General features: G+C 38.2%; 1 protein-coding gene across 1 annotated transcript in view; it reads right to left on the bottom strand.

Moving 5' to 3' along the window:
* GPC3 (glypican 3) overlaps positions 1–18,348 on the bottom strand; it is a 402,542-nt gene that overhangs the window by 359,289 nt on the left and 24,905 nt on the right. Inside the window, exon 2 of the mRNA XM_059680561.1 lies at positions 2,950–3,111. Within this exon, the coding sequence (XP_059536544.1) occupies positions 2,950–3,111 (162 nt within the window). The remainder of the gene's footprint in view (positions 1–2,949; positions 3,112–18,348) is intronic.

Below are 18,348 nucleotides of genomic sequence, written 5' to 3'. Positions count from 1 at the left end.
TTAAATTTAGGAAACGAGGCAATGCAAAGATTGAAAATAAAGTACAACTTTCTTTAATGCTTCAATCATTGTGAAAACAACATTAGCAATACAGCACTCCAACCACTGTAGCAAAGAGCCCCAGGCTCATTTATGAGGGCAAAGGCTTCCTGCAAATGAAGACATAAAATCCAAATCAAGGCGATAAGGATTGCTCGAGGAACCGTGCACATATTTGCAGAGAGCACTCACTGCTTAAATACCCCCAAAGTGGAATCCTAAATAGATTGTGGATCTAGGCCAAATTCAGGATGAGCTTTCTTCAACTTCATGTGGTGGAGAGAATAGCTCACATCTAATTTCATATGCATGAAGTATTGGAGCAATTTTCTCAATAATTTGATCTATCAGAGTCTTGGGGAGGAAATATATTTTAGGAAAAAAATAACTGTAGCACCCCCCCAATTTATCATCTTGTAGAGGTCTCTGATTTTAGTTTTGTCTTCCCCAATGTTTGTCATACAAAGGATTGTGGGGGCAATGTCTCTACAAATATGACATCATTGTCTTGAGGTCTGGCATCAGAATCTATCTTTTTCCTATGGAGTTTATTTTTTTCTAAAAGTGAAGCAGTGAGCCCTGACTGGTTTGGCTTAGTGGATAGAGCGTTGGCCTGTGGACTGAATGGTCCCGGGTTTGATTCCAGTCAAGGACATGTACTGGTTGAGGGCACATTCCCAGTGGGGGGTATGCAGGAGGTAGCTGATTGATGTTTCTCTCATTGATGTTTCTAATTCTCTGTCCCTCTCCCTTCCTCTCTGTAAAAAAACACAAAATATATTTTTAAAAAATAAAATAAACGTGAAGCAGTGAAAGAGAATGAAACAAGATAAAGAATAAGTACATAGCATAGTAACAAGGAAGAAGGCAACACAATGAGCTCAGACACCATCTAGTTGTCTCTATGTGGCCTTCTGTCTGTCCACACAATTTGAATAATTTAAAATGATTTAAAAAATATATGTACCGTGTGTGTGTGTGTGTGTGTGTGTGTGTGTGAGAGAGAGAGAGAGAGAGAGAGAGAGAGAGAGAGAGAGAGAGAGAAATACAATTAGTAGGTGCTGCCTCCCATTTCCACCATCTGTTTACATGACTAATGTTCAAAATCCATGCAATAGCAGCCATATCTATAAATTAATCCAATCAAAATCTTATAAGAACTTCCTTTCTCACCTAGTCTTGTGCTGTTACAGGCCTAGAAAACAATGTGCAAAATGCAGGACTGGACAGAGATGCTTACACCCAAAGCCTTCAGATGGAAAGTCATGTCAACTACTCTGCATGCTAGAATACCAGTGTGATCACTCTATCAAACCCCTCCAGGCAGGCAATAGTAGTAAGATATCTGTGGGCCTGGTTATTCTTGGAATTAAACAAATCATAAATACTCCATTCTGAAAAAGCACCTTAACACCCCAAAGAGTAAGATTCAGCTCTCTTCTTGAACCCAATTCTCATGTCACATCACTCCTTATCACCCCCATTTTCAGCCAGCAGATCAGCTCCAAAGCCAATCTAAGAAGTACATGTATTTTTTAAAATCACCTTAAATTATTCATTCTATTGCCAAATTGTTAGTCTCAACAAATTCTTCACAAGAGTCTGACTGCTAAATAGGTTAAAAAATACTTCAAGCTGATATATTGTACTTCATATAATCAACCCAACATCCCTTGAAGTTTTGACCCAAGAAACTGTTGTGAATGTATGCTTTATTAGCTAATTTGAATAATTTTCTAAGCTAATTCTAAGAATTTCATTATAACATACAAAATAAGCTATAATCAACCTACCCTACAATTCAAAGAGGTTAATTTTAATAAAGGTACCATAACTCTAAAGATTTGGAATATCAAGTACTCAGAATTATTATTTTTTCTATACAACCCCAATTCTTTCTTTGTGGGGCAAGAAAAAGGCAGCTGATTGCATCTGCTTAAGAAAAACTAAAAGAAAGCTCCAATATCCATAATTAATTTTCCCTCACAGGAGACAGTATACTGAGGTTGTTAAAAGTATAGACTTTGAAAACCAAGCTGCCTGGTTGATTTCAAATCCTGCTTTCACCTCTTATTAGTTGTGTGACCTTGGGCAAGTTACTTAGCCATTCTGTGCCTTGGATTTTTATCCATAAAATGGAGATAATAATAATAATAATACTTCCATTACAGGTTTATTTTGAGGATTAAATGAATTAATGTATGTAAAGCACTTATAAGATTACCTAGCATATAATGGTATATACATGCTTGCTATTACCAATACTGTCACCCCTATTGTTATCATCCCTAGCTGGGTCTTTGAATCAAAGAAGTTTCTCCCCATCCTGCCACTCCTACAAGTTAGCAGAGAGAAATGCAATTTTCTACACATCTAGCAATGCCACAACAGATTATTTTACAGTCTTACACAGGTATAGTAAGAACTGAAACTTACAAGAGAGAAGTGAAAACCACTCACACAAATGAGAAAATGTAGAGCCATCAAACCAGTTTCCCTCTTTTAAATGGAAATGGTCCCAGTGGTCAGAAGGAGTTTGTGTATGTTTCAGAACTATCTAACTCATGCCTGGAGAAAACTAGTATTTAAGAAAATTATTTTTGTTCTTTAAGCAAGTCTTACAGGGTATTTGAAAGAAAATATCATTTACTCTTTCTAAAAGGATTTATAACCTTTTACAAACAGATAAACAGTATGTCCTTGGATTTTTGACAATACTCACCTTTCCATGGATTGGAATGAAGCTTCTTTAAAAAATGTGTTTTCCTTAAACAGAATTTCTTACTGGGAGGTTTTTATATCAAACATTAATGCTATAATGGTAATTTATAAATTATATTTAGCTTTTGAAAGCCAAGTACCCACATAATGATACCTCTGAGCACATTTAAAATAATCCCCAGAACTCACCTTGGAAAACTGCAGCATTCTGAATAATTAGGAACTTGAGCTCCATACTTGCAGACTGAAGCAGTTGTTCCATGTTCAGTCGTGCTGTTAGTTGGTATTTTTCTTCCATCTTTCTTGAGCAGCATGTTGGGCCCTTGGGGAGACAAACTTGCAAATCTGATCCTGAAACAAACAAGTTTTTCATGTTTCAGTAAGCAGAATATCACATACACACACTCACACACAGAAAAGAGGCAAAGAGGCCAAAACAATGCATTTCTTTTAAAATACAGTAAAACGTTGATTATTCAAAATTAGTGTTTATCTTAACTAATCCCTTTCTCCCCATTATCCTTATGATTGATTCTTTTTGAATAACTATTAGAATTAATTGCCTACGTTTGACTCATAAATTCTGCATAAGTTAATTTATAGCACCAAGTATACACCATTGAACACCAATATTTAATGTCTGTTAAAAGATTAATCTACACCCCTACAATTTATTTTTCCTGATTATAATTTACAAATGAGAACATAACCAAGAAGTAATTTTCAAAATTCCAGTTATAATTTCCTAATGAAATGTATGTCCGGTCAACCCAATGTTGCTTTTGGGGGAGGGGGGGAATGAATGAATGAAACAGCAGTATCATACCAAAGCTTTGTTGGTGTTATTATTTTAACTAAATATCCCAAGAAACTAGAAACACCAATCAGAAAGGATATTCGCACCCCTGTGTTCATAGCAGCACAATTCACCATAGCTAAGATTTGGAAACAGCCTAAGTGCCCATCAGCAGATGAGTGGATTAGAAAACTGTGGAACATCTACACAATGGAATACTACGCTGCTGTAAAAAAAGAAGGAATTCTTACCATTTGCAACAGCACGGATGGAACTGGAGAGCATTATGCTAAGTGAAATAAGCCAGTCAGAGAAATATAAATGTCACATGATCTCACTCATTTATGGAATATAATGAACAACATAAACTGAAGAACAAAAACAGATCCAGAGACAGAGAAGCATCTATCAGACCGTCAAACCTCAGAGGGAAGGTAGGGGAGGGCGGGGGTAAGGGGGAGAGATCAACCAAAGGACTTGTATGTGTGCATATAAGCCTAACCAGTGGACACAGACACCAGGGGGATAAGGACACATATGTAATACCTTAATCAATAAAGAAATTTAAAAAAAAAGAAATCCTATAGCAAAAAATAAAATAAAATAAAATCCGAGGCAAGATTCACAGAGGAAACACCCAGAGTACAATATTAACATTCAGGCAATCACCAAATTCCTTGGGATAAAATTCTAGTTCTATCACAAATGCAGAACTCTTATTCCTTTGAACTCCTGAGCTATTTCACTACTACCTCCATTATGATGCAAAATGCTTTTTATTTTTGCATTTCCATAAAGAGTTGCCAAATCAGAAACTATTCTGAGTCTTCATCCAATGTGACAATTATCCTATCTAATAATAGAAAAAGGTGGTAATTGACCATACCTTCCCTACACCTCCCATCGGCTAATCAGCGGGATATTCAAATTAGCTGAAACAAAGATGGCGGCTAATTTGCATACTGCAGGCAGGGCGGGACAGTGCAAGCCGCCATCCAGGCCCCGTGTGCAGCTCCGTCCCCAGCCGGGACCCCCATGTGCTGCCTAAGCCCCGCCCCCAGCCAGGACCCCCATATCCCGCCTGAACCCCGCACCGCCTAAGCCCTGCCCCCAGCTGGGACCCCTATGTGCAGCTTAAGCCCTGCACCCATCCGGGACCCCTGTGTGCCACCTAAGCCCCGCTGCCAGCCGGGACCTCATGGCAATCCGAGAGCAGGAAAGTGCTCCCCACAAGGTCGCCATGGCAATCCAGCGATTGGTGAGCAGGAAAGTGCGGCCTGTAGGCAGCACCCGGCGAGGCCTGCTCCTGGGTCGCTATACACACATACACACACACACACACACACACTGAGTGGCCAGATTATTATGACCACCTGACGTTTGTAGGCAAATTAGCTATAATTTGGCACTGAAGTTGCTAGAGGGCCAGACCATTATAAATAGGGAAGCAGGTTATTTACCATTAGGGTAGAAGTGATTTTTTTTCTGAAGATATGGGTAAACAACACAATTTAACAGCCTAAACAGGCAGTTGGACATCCCTCTCACAATCCAGGACTGCTGGCTCCCAATGGCTCGCCTGCCTGCCAGCCCGATTGCCCCCAACTGCCGTCCCCTGCTGGCCAGATCACCCCCTAATCGCTCCACTGCCAGCCTGATCGATGCATAACAGTTCCCCTGCCAGCCCGATTGCCCTCAACTGCCCTCCCCTGCTGGCCCGGTTGCCCCTAACTGTCCTCACCTGCCAGCCTGGTCACCCCTAACTGCCCTCCCCGACAGGCCATCTTGTGGTGGCCATCTTGTGTCCACATGGGGGCAGCCATATTGTGTGTTTGAGTGATGGTCAATTTGCATACTGGTCATGACTGATTAGCATATCAGGGCTAATTAGCATATCCCTCTCTTATTGTGTTGGAGTAATGGTCAATTTGCTTAATGGTCATGACTAATTAGCATATCTGGGCTAATTAGTATATCCCTCTCATTATATAGCACAGTGATGGCAAACCTATGACACGCGAACTCATTTTTTTTGTTGATTTTTCTTTGTTAAATGGCATTTAAATATATAAAATAAATATCAAAAATATAAGTCTTTGTTTTACTATGGTTGCAAACATCAAAAAATTTCTATATGTGACACGGCACCAGAGTTAAGTTAGGGTTTTTCAAAATGCTGACATGCCGAGCTCAAAAGGTTCACCATCACTGATATAGGATTACTGTTGACAGTATTACAAATGTCTTTCATTTTCCCAACCTTTGCACCACTCCACCCAGCCCTTACCCACTCCCACTCACAGGTCTTCACTACCATATTGTCTGTGTCCATGGGCTATGCATATAAGTATATAAATTCTTTGACTTATCTCGCCTCGTCCTCCCACCCCTACATTGAGTGTGTTAGTCTATTCCATGCCTCCATGCTTCAATGTGACTTTTTATAACATCCTTCACAGTTGACCAATCTCTACTTCTCAAAACACTCTCTTTCTCCCTTGTTTTAATGAATCTACTCCCCTTCCCCCGACACAAACACACATGCAGCTACTGCTATGGCCATTTTTATCTGTCTTTTCTTGCTTCCTCTTCTCCTGCCTATCACTTAAATGTTATTGACCCTCTGCCTCATTCTACATCTCCTTTTGGATGATCTTATTTAAACCCATACAATTGCTAAACTTCCTAATCCAGCCCTCACCTCTTTTCTAAGATCCAAAATCCCACATTTCAACTACTTTATGGGAATCTCAGATTTAGCATGCCCAAAACTGAATTCAATACATCTCATAAACACACACACACACACACACACACACACACACACACACAGTTCTATCTTCTGTAACTCTGTTATCTCAGTTAATGATCATCATCCATCAAGTTTCCCAGTGATAGAAATCTTTGTCATTCTCAGCTCTTAACTGGTGACTAAACAAACTTCTGCAGCCATGGAAGTCATCAGCATATGAATGAAAACTGAAGCCATGGGAGTAAATGAAAGTCATTCATTAAATATCAATTGAGCACCTATGTGTCAAGCACTGTGGCTATAGCAGTATACAAAGTCCCTCCCCTTGAGGACCTTAAATTATGGGAGACAACAAACTATGGTGATAAGTAGTACAGGAAAAATAAAACTAAGTAAGGAAGGGAAAAACAACTGTGAGATTTTATATATATAATGTAATTCTACTCAGTCATGAAAAGGAATAAAGTATTGGTACATGTTACCACATGGATGAATTTCAAAAACATTACACTAAGTGAAAGAAGCCAAATTTTTTTAAAATTAGATACTCTATGATTCCATTATATAAATATCTAGGAAATGAAAATTAATTTATAGTGACAGCAGTTAAGTGATTATTAGGAGGTGAAGGACAGGGAGGGTTGGGAGTGAGGAAATTTTGGAGAATGATTGATATGTTCATTATTTTGATTGTGGTGATTGGTTCATGGCTATATACATATGTTAAATGTATCAGATTATACCCTTAAAATGTGTGCAATTTATTGCACCAACTATACCTCAATGAAGCTGTTAATTTTTTAATGTTTAAAAAAATAAGCAAGGAATATAGGGAATGTGGTGGTTGTGGGGATGATTCTATTCATATAGAGTAATCAATGAAGACTTCTCTTTTTTTCTTTATAGATTAAGGTATTACATATGCCTCCTTTCCCCCTCATTGCCCACTCCAGCACATGCCCTCACCCCCCTTGTGTCTGTGTCCATTAGTTATGTTTCTATCCATACATACAACTCTTTTGGTTGATCTCTATCCCCTCCACCCACCCTCCCTTGCCTTCCCTCTGAGGTTTACGGTCTGCTAGATGCCTCTCTGTCTCTGGATTTTTGTTCATCACTTTATGTTGTTCATTATATTCCACAAATGAGGTCATGTGATATTTATCTTTCTCCAACTAACTTATTTCGCTTAGCATAATGCTCTCCGGGTCCAACCATGCTGTTGAAAATGGTAAGAGTTCCTTCTTTTTTATAGCAGCATAGTATTCCAATGTGTAGATGTACCACCGTTTTTTAATTCACTCATCTGCTGATAAGCATTTAGGCTGTTACCAGATCTTAGCTATTGTAGATTGTGATGCTATGAACATAGGGGTGCATATATCTTGTCTGATAGGTGTTTCTCGTTTCTTGGGATATATCCCTAGAAGTGGGATTATTGGGTCAAATGGAAGTTCCATTTTTAAATTTTTGAGGATACTCTATAGCATTCTCCACAGTGGCTGCAACAGTCTGCATTCCCACCAGCAGTGCACGAAGGTTGCTGTTTCTCCACATCTTCGCCAGCACTTGTCGTTTGTTGATTTGTTGATAATTCTGACAGGTGTGAGATGGTAGCTCGTTGTTTTGATTTGCATCTCTCGGATGATTAGTGACTTTGAGCATGTTTTCATATGTCTCATGGTCTTCTGTATCTCCTCTTTTGAAAAGTGTCTATTTTGCCCAGTTTTTGTTGGATTGTTTATCTTCTTTTGTTAAGTTGTATGAGTTCCCTGTAAATTTTGGAGATTAAACCCTTATTGGAGATAACATTGGCAAATATGTTCTCCCAGGCAGTGAGCTATCTTGTTGTTTTGCTGATGGTTTCTTTTGCTGTGCAGAAGCTTTTTATTCTGATATAGTAACATTTGTTTATTTTCTACTTAGTTTCCATTGCCCTAGGAGCATTATCAGTAAAGATATTGCTATGACATATGTCTGATATTTTGCTGCCTGTGGATTTCTCTAAGATTTTTATGGTTTCCCATCTTACATTTAAGTCCTTTATCCATTTTGAGTTTGTTTTTGTGTCTGGTGTAAGTTGGTGGTCTAGTTTCATTTTTTTGCATATATCTGTCCAATTTTCCCAACACTATTTAGTGAAGAGACTGTCTTGACTCCATTGTACGCTCTTGCCTTTGTCAAATATTCATTGAGCATAGTGGCTCGGGTCCATTCCTGGATTCTCTGTTCTGTTCCATTGGTCAATATATCTGTTCTTGTGCCAGTACCAGGCAGTTTTGAGAACCATGGCTTGGTAATATAGCTTGATATCTGGTATTGTGATCCTCCAACTTTTTTGTTCTTTCTCAGGATTGCTATGGCTATTTGGGGTCTTTTTTTATTCTAGATGAATTCTTGGAGAGTTTGTTCTAGGTCTTTGAAATGTGCCATTGGTATTTTAATGGGGATTCCATTAAATCTATAGATTGCTTTGGGTAGTATGGACATTTAAATTATCTTGAGTCTACCAATCCATGAACACCAGGAAATTGTATATTCTTCCATTTGTTTATGGCTTCCTCTATCTCTTTTTTCAACGTCCTGTAGTTTTCTGAGTAGCGGTCTTTTACCTCATTAGTTTATTCCTAGGTATCATTCTTTTGTTGTTGCAATGGCAAATGGGATATTTTTTTATTCTCTCTTTCTGTAAGTTCATTATCTATATATATAAAAGTGCCTGCCACTTTTTGGGGTGTTGGGGGAAGATCAAGGGCAGGGCCAGCTGGCCAACCACCCACGGCCCTTCCTTGAGGTTGGCCCCACCCCCAATTGGCTCCCAACACCCCAATTGGGGGCAGGCCAGCCAGTCAACCACCTGTGGCCCCTCCCCATTACCGCAGGCCCAGCCCAATTGGCACCCATTGGGGCTGGCCAGCCAGACCCCACCTGTGCATGAATTCAGGCACCAGGCCTCTAGTTGTATAAAAATGCCATAGATTTTCTGGTGTTAATTTTGTATCCTGCTACATTGACAAATTCATTTATTAAATCTCATAATTTTTGATGAAGTCTTTAGGATTTTGTATATACAGTATCATGTCATCTGCAAATAATGACAGTTTTACTACTTCTTTTCCAGTTTGGATGCCTTTTATTTCTTCTTCTTGTCTAATCGCTATGGCTAGCACTTTCAGTACTATGTTGAACAGGAGTGGTTAAAGTGGGCATCTCTGTCTTGTTTCTGTTCTTAGAGGAAATGATTTTAGTTTTTGCCCATTGAGAATGAGGTTTGTCATATAAGGATTTTATTATGTTGAGGTATGATCCCTCTATTCACACTATGCTGAGGGTTTTTTATCAAGAAAGGGTGTTGGATTTTATCAAATGCTTTTTCTGCATCGATTGATATGACTATGTGATTTTTGTTTCTAAATTTGTTTATGATATATCATGTTTATTGATTTGGGGATATTGTGCCATCCTTGCATCCCTGGAATAAATCCCACTTGGTCATAGTGTATGATCTTTCTAATAAAATGCTGAATCCGATTTGCTAGAATTTTGTTGAGGATTTTGGCATCTATGTTCGTGTGGGTTATTGGCCTGTGATTCTCTTTCTTTGTGTAGTCTTTGTCTGGTTTTGAGATTAGGGTAATGCTGGCTTCATAGAAAGAGCTTGTAAGTGTGCCTTCCTCTTGAACTTTTTGGAATAGTCTGAGGAGGATAGGTTTTAGTTCTTCTTTGAATGTTTGGTAAAACTCCCCTGTGAAGCCGTCTGGTCCTGGGCTTTTGTTTGCTGGAAATTTTTTGATTACTGCTTCAATTTCCTCCTTAGTTATTGGCCTATTGAGATTTTTTTAGTCTTCCTGATTGAGTTTTGGAAGGTTGTATTTTTGTAGGAATATGTCCATTTCCTCTATGTTGTTTAGTTTGTTGGAATAGAGCTGTTCATAGTATTTTTTAAAATATATTTTATTGATCTTTTTTTTACAGAGAAGAAGGGAGAGGGATAGAGAGTTAGAAACATCAATGAGAGAGATACATTGATCAGCTGCCTCCTGCACTCCCCCTACTGGGGATGTGCCCGCAACCAAGGTACATGCCCTTGACAGTAATCGAACCTGGGACCTTTCAGTCCACAGGCCGGCGCTCTATCCACTGAGTCAAACCAGTTATGGCCATAGTATTGGGGTTCTTTTACAATTCTTTGTATTTCTGTGGGGTCTGTTATTATTTCACCTCTTTCATTTCTGATTTTGTTTATTTGGGTCCTCTGTCTTTGCTTCTTGGTGAGCCTGGCTAGAGGTTCGTCAATCTTGTTTATCTTTTCAAAGAACAAGCTCTTGATTTCATTGATCTTTTGTATTTTTTTGGGGGGGGGGTCTCTATATAATTTATTTCTGCTCTGATCTTTATTATCTCCTTCCTTTTGCTCACACTGGGCTTTTCTTGTTGCTCTCTTTCTAAATCTTTAGGTTGTTAGAGTTAGATAATTTATTACTAGTTTTTCTTGTGTTTTTGTTTTGTTTTGTCTTGTTGGGGGTTTGTTTGTTTGTTTTTTGAGGCAGTCCTCTCAGGACTGCTTTCACTGTGACCCATAGATTTTGGATTGTTTTGTTTTCATTGTCATTCGTTTCCAGAATGTTTTTAATTTCTTCTTTGATCTCTTTGGTGACATAATCATTGTTTAATAGCATGCTATTTAGCCTCTGTTTGAATTTTTTAAATTTTTTTATTGTAGTTGATTTCTAATATTATGCCATTCTGGTCTGAGGAGATGCTTGATATGATTTCAAACTTCTTGAATTTGGAGAGACTTTGCTTGTAACCCAATATGTGGTATACCTTTGAAAATGACTCATATGCACTTGAGAAGAATGTGTATTTCATAGCTTTGGAGTGAAATGTTCTAAAGATGTCAATTAAGTCCATCTGATCTAATGAGTCATTGAGTATTGCTGTTTTTGTTGTTGTTGTTGTTGTTGTTGTTTTGCTGATTTTTTGTCTAGAGGATTTATCCAGTGATGTCAGTGGGGTATTAAAGTACCCTACTATGATTGTATTGCTGTCAATCTCTCCCTTGATATCTTCCAGAAGTTTTTTTTATATATTTGGGTGCTCCTGCATTGGGTGCATATAAGAAAGGCTTCTTTCATAAGGTAATATTTGAGGATAAATGAGGGAAGTGAGGGAGAGTCCCATGATTTTATATCCTCCACCAATACTAGCAAATATTGGGGCTCAATGAATATTACGTCCAATATCCTTCCTCCTTGGAAACTCCTGATTTATTTAAACTCTTCCTTCAATAAGAATTTGTTGAGTTCCTTCTGTTCTGCCCATGAAAATATGCATCTCAGACCTCCTACTGTAGTGAATGTAATTGACTAATGGTCCCAGCTGCTGCACCCTGAACTTACCATCATGTTGTGCCCAGGCAGCAATCACTATGGCAAGCATGCTAAGTCCTGTGAGACTCAGAACTTTGCTGACAGGGATTTTGGCTTTACAACTCTTAGTTGATCTAAACAAATGTTTCTTAAAACTGCACTCCAGTCTAAGATTCTTCCTATTCAACCCTCCTTCTTTCCCTCTCTCCTCTACAGGGGTCAGACCTACACCACAGTCTGATGGCTCTTCCAGCATCCTTCAGATCCCTGCTCATTTTCCTTCACAAGGGTTTTCCCCAATAAATCTCTTGCACATCTAATGCCACATTGGTATTCGCTTCTCAGAGGACCCATCTAACATCTTCTATGTCCAAGCATTGTGCTACATGGTAGAGGTGCAACTTTGAACAAGACAGACATGGACTTCCTATATAATTTTATTAACTAATGTCACCACAATAAATCCAATAAAAATAAAGACAAAAAAAAGAGAGACATGGCCCTTACCTCCAAAAGCTCACTGTCTAAAGGGATTAACAGAGATAAATACCTATTGCATAGTAAATGAGTGCAATAAATCAACAGTTAGCTAGGATTACAAAATATGTATTGGGAATATAGGGAGGACTCCCCCAAAGTCCCATAAGATCTTCATAAATAAGGTTCCATAAATGAATATCAAAACTTATGGAAATAAGGCTGGAAAGCATTTTCAGGCATTTTAGAGAGCTTTTCAACAATTGAGGTTTTAAATAAGTGGTGGGGAGGAGACAAGTTAGTCCTAAGTTACCAGAAAATTTATTTTTTACTACATCTTATTTCCCTGGGAATTCCAGTTAAGTCATGGCCTTAATGAATTTGTCCAAGTTTCAAGTTTTGCCTCACATGACATCACTGTTGGGAGACTAGGGTATTGACGCCAAGCATTCCACTTCTCCCTCCTCATGGGAGCTGCTGACAAATGTAGTAAAGGAAAGCACAGATAATACATATCCCAAAATGTAATCAAGCACTGCAATTTATAGCACTGGATGGAAAGGTAATACTTAACATGTCAAAATACAATTTGGGGTCTGGAGACACAGAGTTCAGATTTATTTCCTAGAAATGTCAATCTCACATACAAGTCTTAAACTGATTTTAAGTATGGTCTAAGCTTAAAGGCTTTATGATTATCTTCAGAAAATGGGGGGAATAATTAGTTCTAGCTCACTGTGTTCTTTCTACATGAGGTAACAAAATGTAATGCTATTCTAGGAATAGAAACTGATTCATTTTATGGGACCGAGAAAGGAAAGAGTCCCCTTAGGGAAGAGTGGCTAATCTAGATTTAAGCAAGTTCAGTTGTAACACATGTAGATATGAAAAATCCTATATAGCCAGTATTTTGCATATACCAACTTCCTGTCCACCTAGCCAGGTTTTATTTATTTTCTTGGTAAACTGATACAGTATGTGTTTGAAAGATATGTATTTAAATATGTTCATAAAATTAAATATTATATATAAAATACTTTGTGTTTTTAAATTTCCACTGGTGATGACTTCTAGTTTTCAGAAGTGGTAGGATTAGTTGGCAAGGTGGCTGTTCATACTGTTCCTACTCCCACCAGCTCTAGTGGGAATTATAAAATAATAGGGCTTCAGATCTGGTTTCTGTGAAGTACTACGAGTTCCTTAGATCTTAGAAGGAAACAAATTTCTGCTCAGTATACCTCCAGAATCCCAGGAATGACTCTGAATTATCAGTTCAGTTGCCTTTGATATGATAATTCATAAAGTAACTTAGAGCTTGATTAGTGTGTCTCTTCTCTGAGATGGTCAAGTCTCATCATTGTATAAACTCCCACGAATGCAAGAATTCATTTAGCCAAAAATCTTTAAAGGAATAAAACCTCAAATGAGAACTTTTGGGGAAACATGTCAGATGTCATGAAGAAAGGTATATGTTATATCCAAATATAAGAAATGTATATATAGCAATATTTATCCTCCCTCCCAGTTATCACTGCCTAGTTCAGCCGTGAGCAAACTACGGCCCGCGGGCCGGATCCAGCCTGTTTGAAATGAATAAAACTAAAAAAAAAAAAAAAAAAAAAAAAAGACCGTACCCTTTTATGTAATGATGTTTACTTTGAATTTATATTAGTTCACACAAATACTCCATCCATGCTTTTGTTCCGGCCCTCCGGTCCAGTTTAAGAACCCATTGTGGCCCTCGAGTCAAAAAGTTTGCCCACCCCTGGAGTTAATCAATAAACCAGTACAATTGATCTGAGGGCTAAGAGTTAGCTATAGATTTGAGGAAATAAAGTATCTATAAGCTGATAAGAACTCAGGATTTCCAAACTGGGAAGGAGAGAAATATATGCCAAAGGGGAAAATATTTTAAATTCAGTTTGTATATCTCATAGTCCAGCTTGGAAAAAGTCCCAGTATAAGACAACATAGGGACCAATGTGGCCCTAGAGAGCTAGACATGCCTAAATGAAATGACAACAATGAAATATGACCATTTCAATGCATAAACATGTACATGAAAGAACAAAAAGAGAAAGAACACACAAAATAGAAAGAAATAGAAAAATAATTTAGAGAGGAATCCTCATCAACAAAACAAAGAATTATTCTGGGAACTGAATCCCAAGTGGGATGAATAAAAAGTAAAACCAAGGGCAAATTACTAGAGGGGTACACCAAGAACTGGTACATACTTGTGTTCATAAAAGCGGAAAGGTCAATTAAAAAAAAAGATGCAACCTGCAAAAGAACAGTAAGGAGCAAAACATTCTTTAAGTATGTCAGGAACAAAAGAAGCTTAAAAGAAAATAGTTCCTTTATTAGATGGAAAGGAAAAGGAATGGGAAACCACATTCATCAAATTCTTTTTATAAAAATGAAATTCAGCTAGAAAATGGGAATAGAGACCAGCAATATAGCCTGGGATGAAGATAAGGTGAAGACTTAGCAAATGACTATTCAAATGAGCCAGAAACATTCAATTCTTTCAGGCTTAATAACTTGCATTCCCAGATGCTAAAAAAAAAAAAAATTAACTGAAGTCATTACAGGGCTGCTAGTTTTCATTTATTTTGGAGGACCTTCATATTATAATCTCCTCTCTTAGTTCCTGAAGAACAGAGAATGACTCCCATCTCCTTTGGGATGCCCTGCTGATCCCATTCAACCTTGTACAGATAGTGTTGAATTAATGAGCACTGCAGACTGAGAACACTAGTAAAGAACTTTGGTCTGTCTGATCTAAAAAGAGGGAGTGGAGACAGATGACCCTGAAAATTTTACATCCATATGCTTAACTTTGATCTTGAAAAAATGTTAAAATACCACAAAATCAAATTCCAAACATCTTGAAAATATACGAATAAATGTTTCACTTGAAGGAACTATGAAGTAATTCATTTCTAATTATTCTGAGACCATGTCTTGCTTGCACATTGGGTCCAGTTCTGTATCTTACAACTGAAAAGGGATATCATAGTTATGGAAGCTTTCCTATGGGGGATTATGTCCACGTGTATCCAAGCTGAGCACCTTACCACTGCCTCTCCTCTCAGAGGCTAAACCTGCTGATGTGTACTCTTGTGTCAGGGGATCTCTTAGGCTTGGTTACTTGTCTTCTTGACCTCCATCACAAATCTTTCCTTTGGGCCCAGTTTTTGCTCTATTTTGGTTCCATTCAAGGACTTGACATTTCATACTGCTCTTGGTTCCCCTTAGCCACCTCCCCAGGACTAAGACTTCAGTTCTTTTTTAACTGTGTAGTCATAGGCTCACGATCAGTTGGTGACCTAATTCCGTGCCTGAGCCCCATCCTTAATTGGAAGAGGTTAGTGAACAATGTGTATGGTGTTGTTTTAAAAATGTCTGTTCTTTTGAATTTTACTCTAAATCAGTATTAATGGCCTCAGCACCATGTTAGGCACTGGTGGGCAAGAATGAGCAAAAACACTCATGGCCCCTCTTACCAAGTTGCTAGCCCCACCATTCAATAGCTCTGTAAATATGGGCAGGTTATTTAACTACTACAGGGCTTTTTGTCCTTATCTATTAAATGAAGTTATCAATAGCATTACTTTACAGAGTTATTGCAAGGATTGAATGAGATTATGTGTGCAAAGCTCTTAGTCTGCTCAGTATAAGGTAAATATTTAATACATGTTAAGTAAAATTAAAATAAATTCATGCTAAAAATACCAGACTTTCACACAGAAACAGCTAGAGAACAGTAAAAGTTGGTCTATGGTTAGGTTATGAAACACGCAGTATATTTTCTGAGTGATAAAAACAGTCCATATTTTAGTTGGGGTAGTGGTTACATGGGTATATATATTTGCCAAAGCTCATGAAATTCTTCACTCAAAATGGGTGCATCTTATTATTTGTAAACTAGAAGCCTGGTGCACGAAATTCATGCAAGGGCCTTGGCCCCCACCACTGTGGCAGCTGCCTCTGCCTCAGCCCCCATCCGCTGCCATGGCCGGGGGCCTCTGTCGGGGCCTCCACCTGCAGCGACTTTGTCTGGTCTAATTAGCATATTATACTTTTATTATTATAGATTATATCTCAATAAAGTTGTTTTTTAAATATGTAATATGGATAACAGTTGCTAGATAAGGGAATGCCCACCAGAAGCTCTAGGGGTCATAGAAGACTTCCAGGGGGAAATGGGGCTTAAAATGACAGTAAAGGATGGGAAGGATTTGGAAAGACCAATGGGTGAAATGTGCTTAGCACCAGTGGAGTAGTGGGACAAGACTAACCTGCCTGGTGAGAAGCTTCAATCTACAGTGTAGCTAGCTTATCAGTTAAGACAGGACAGAATTTGAAGGGCCTTGAATGCAGACAGATGCCTGTGGGTTTGACACCATAGGCTATAAAGGACCACTATTGGTTCTCAAGCAGAGGCATAATATGATGAAGAGTGCTGTTTAGGAAGATTAGTCTTACTGCCTGAAATTGGGAAATGGACTAAATAACCTCTGAAGGTCACTTGAATTCTCTAATTATGCTCTATATGTTGGCTACCTTACTAGACTGCAATTTTAGCAAATGATTATAAATTGTCAAAAATCACATTAAAAACACATTAAAGAACAACAATATTCATATACATCTTGATCCTTATACTCTTCTAAGAGCAGATAGAACATACTCAAACTGCAAGAGAAGAGAATGAATCATCAGAGCTCAGTAAAAATGAAAATTGAAATTTTTCCATATATATATATAATGATTTGACACATTTCATTGCCAAGATCTGCTTTATGAACAGCAGATTATTTTAATTTTTTTGCTAACAAAGGTACATTATACTAAAAATAATAATGTAGTATTGTCATTAAAGTAATATTAAGCTAATAAATGAGTGACATCCAAAACTGGTTGCTTCATGACTTGTAGGGAGAATAACAGATGCCCATTAAAATTATCCAAAGGAGTAAGTGCAGATTGCACTATTAATGAACCAAGAAAAAAATCAAGTATTTTTTTTAGAAAGCTTTATTGTTGAAAGTATTACATATATCCTCCTTTTCCCCCCATTGACCCCTTTTAGCCTGCTTCTGCCCTCCACCCCAGGCCTTCACCACACAATTGTCTGTGTCCATGGGCTATGCATATATGCATACAAGTTTTTTGGTTAATCTCTCCCCACTCACTCACCCTACCCAGACTTCTCTCTGAGGGTCAATAGTCTGTTCCACACTTCTGTGTCTCTGAATCTATTTTGCTCATCCATTTATTTAAATATTTTTTTATAAATGGAGGACAAGTCAATTTGCTATCCAAAAATATTAGCTAATTTCCTTAGCATATAATGGTGCTATTAGGATGGTGCCTTTTCCCCTAATTAATCATTATCTAAATCAAATCTCACACACTCATTAATTTCTTGCTAATCAAGATAGGAATACAGAAGAAAGAAATGACTGCATTTGAAACTGGTGGGGAAAGTGATGATTGCTGGTAAAAGAAATTTTCCTAGGGAGTGCAGCTTAAAGTTAAGCTTCTGTTATTTAGCCGGGAAGAAAATGAACTTGCAGAGGGCGCACCTGCGTATCAGAAGCTCAGACTTTTAGATAGATAGATAGATAGATAGATAGATAGATAGATAGATAGATAGATAATTGATTTCAGAGAGAAAAGGGGAGACAGAAACATCAATAATGAGAGAGAATCACTAATCAGCTGCTTCCTGCAGGCCTTACACTGAGGATCGAGCCCACAACCAGGGCATGTGCCCTGACAGGGAATCAAACCATGACGTCCTGGTTCATAGGTCAATGCTCAATCACTGAGCCAACCAGGCACAAGCTCAGACTTTAAATCAAAGATCATGCCTAGGGCTACCACAGACTCTACTTTTTACATTTTGGTCTATGTAAAAGGTAGGCCAAAATGTGTCTGCCACACTGCAGTACTGGGAGTTTAAAGCAACCCTAGAGATATGCCATTCTCTAAACCTGAAAATTAAAGAATGAATTACCTTTACCTCTACTGCCAGCTATCAATTAACTGCATTTCACTTCATACCTGGTAAAAGTTGAATCCCCAGATCACTACCTTCTCCCACAAAGAGGTTCTTGCTGGACTACATTCCCAAACAGTAGCAGTCAACATGTGCTCTGGGAATACAAATTTTATGATTA

This window comes from Myotis daubentonii, chromosome X, assembly GCF_963259705.1.
Source record: "Myotis daubentonii chromosome X, mMyoDau2.1, whole genome shotgun sequence".
NCBI classification, from domain to species: domain Eukaryota; kingdom Metazoa; phylum Chordata; class Mammalia; order Chiroptera; family Vespertilionidae; genus Myotis; species Myotis daubentonii.
Note: the sequence above shows the minus strand (reverse complement) of the source record. Positions and strands in the feature narration are given on the sequence as shown.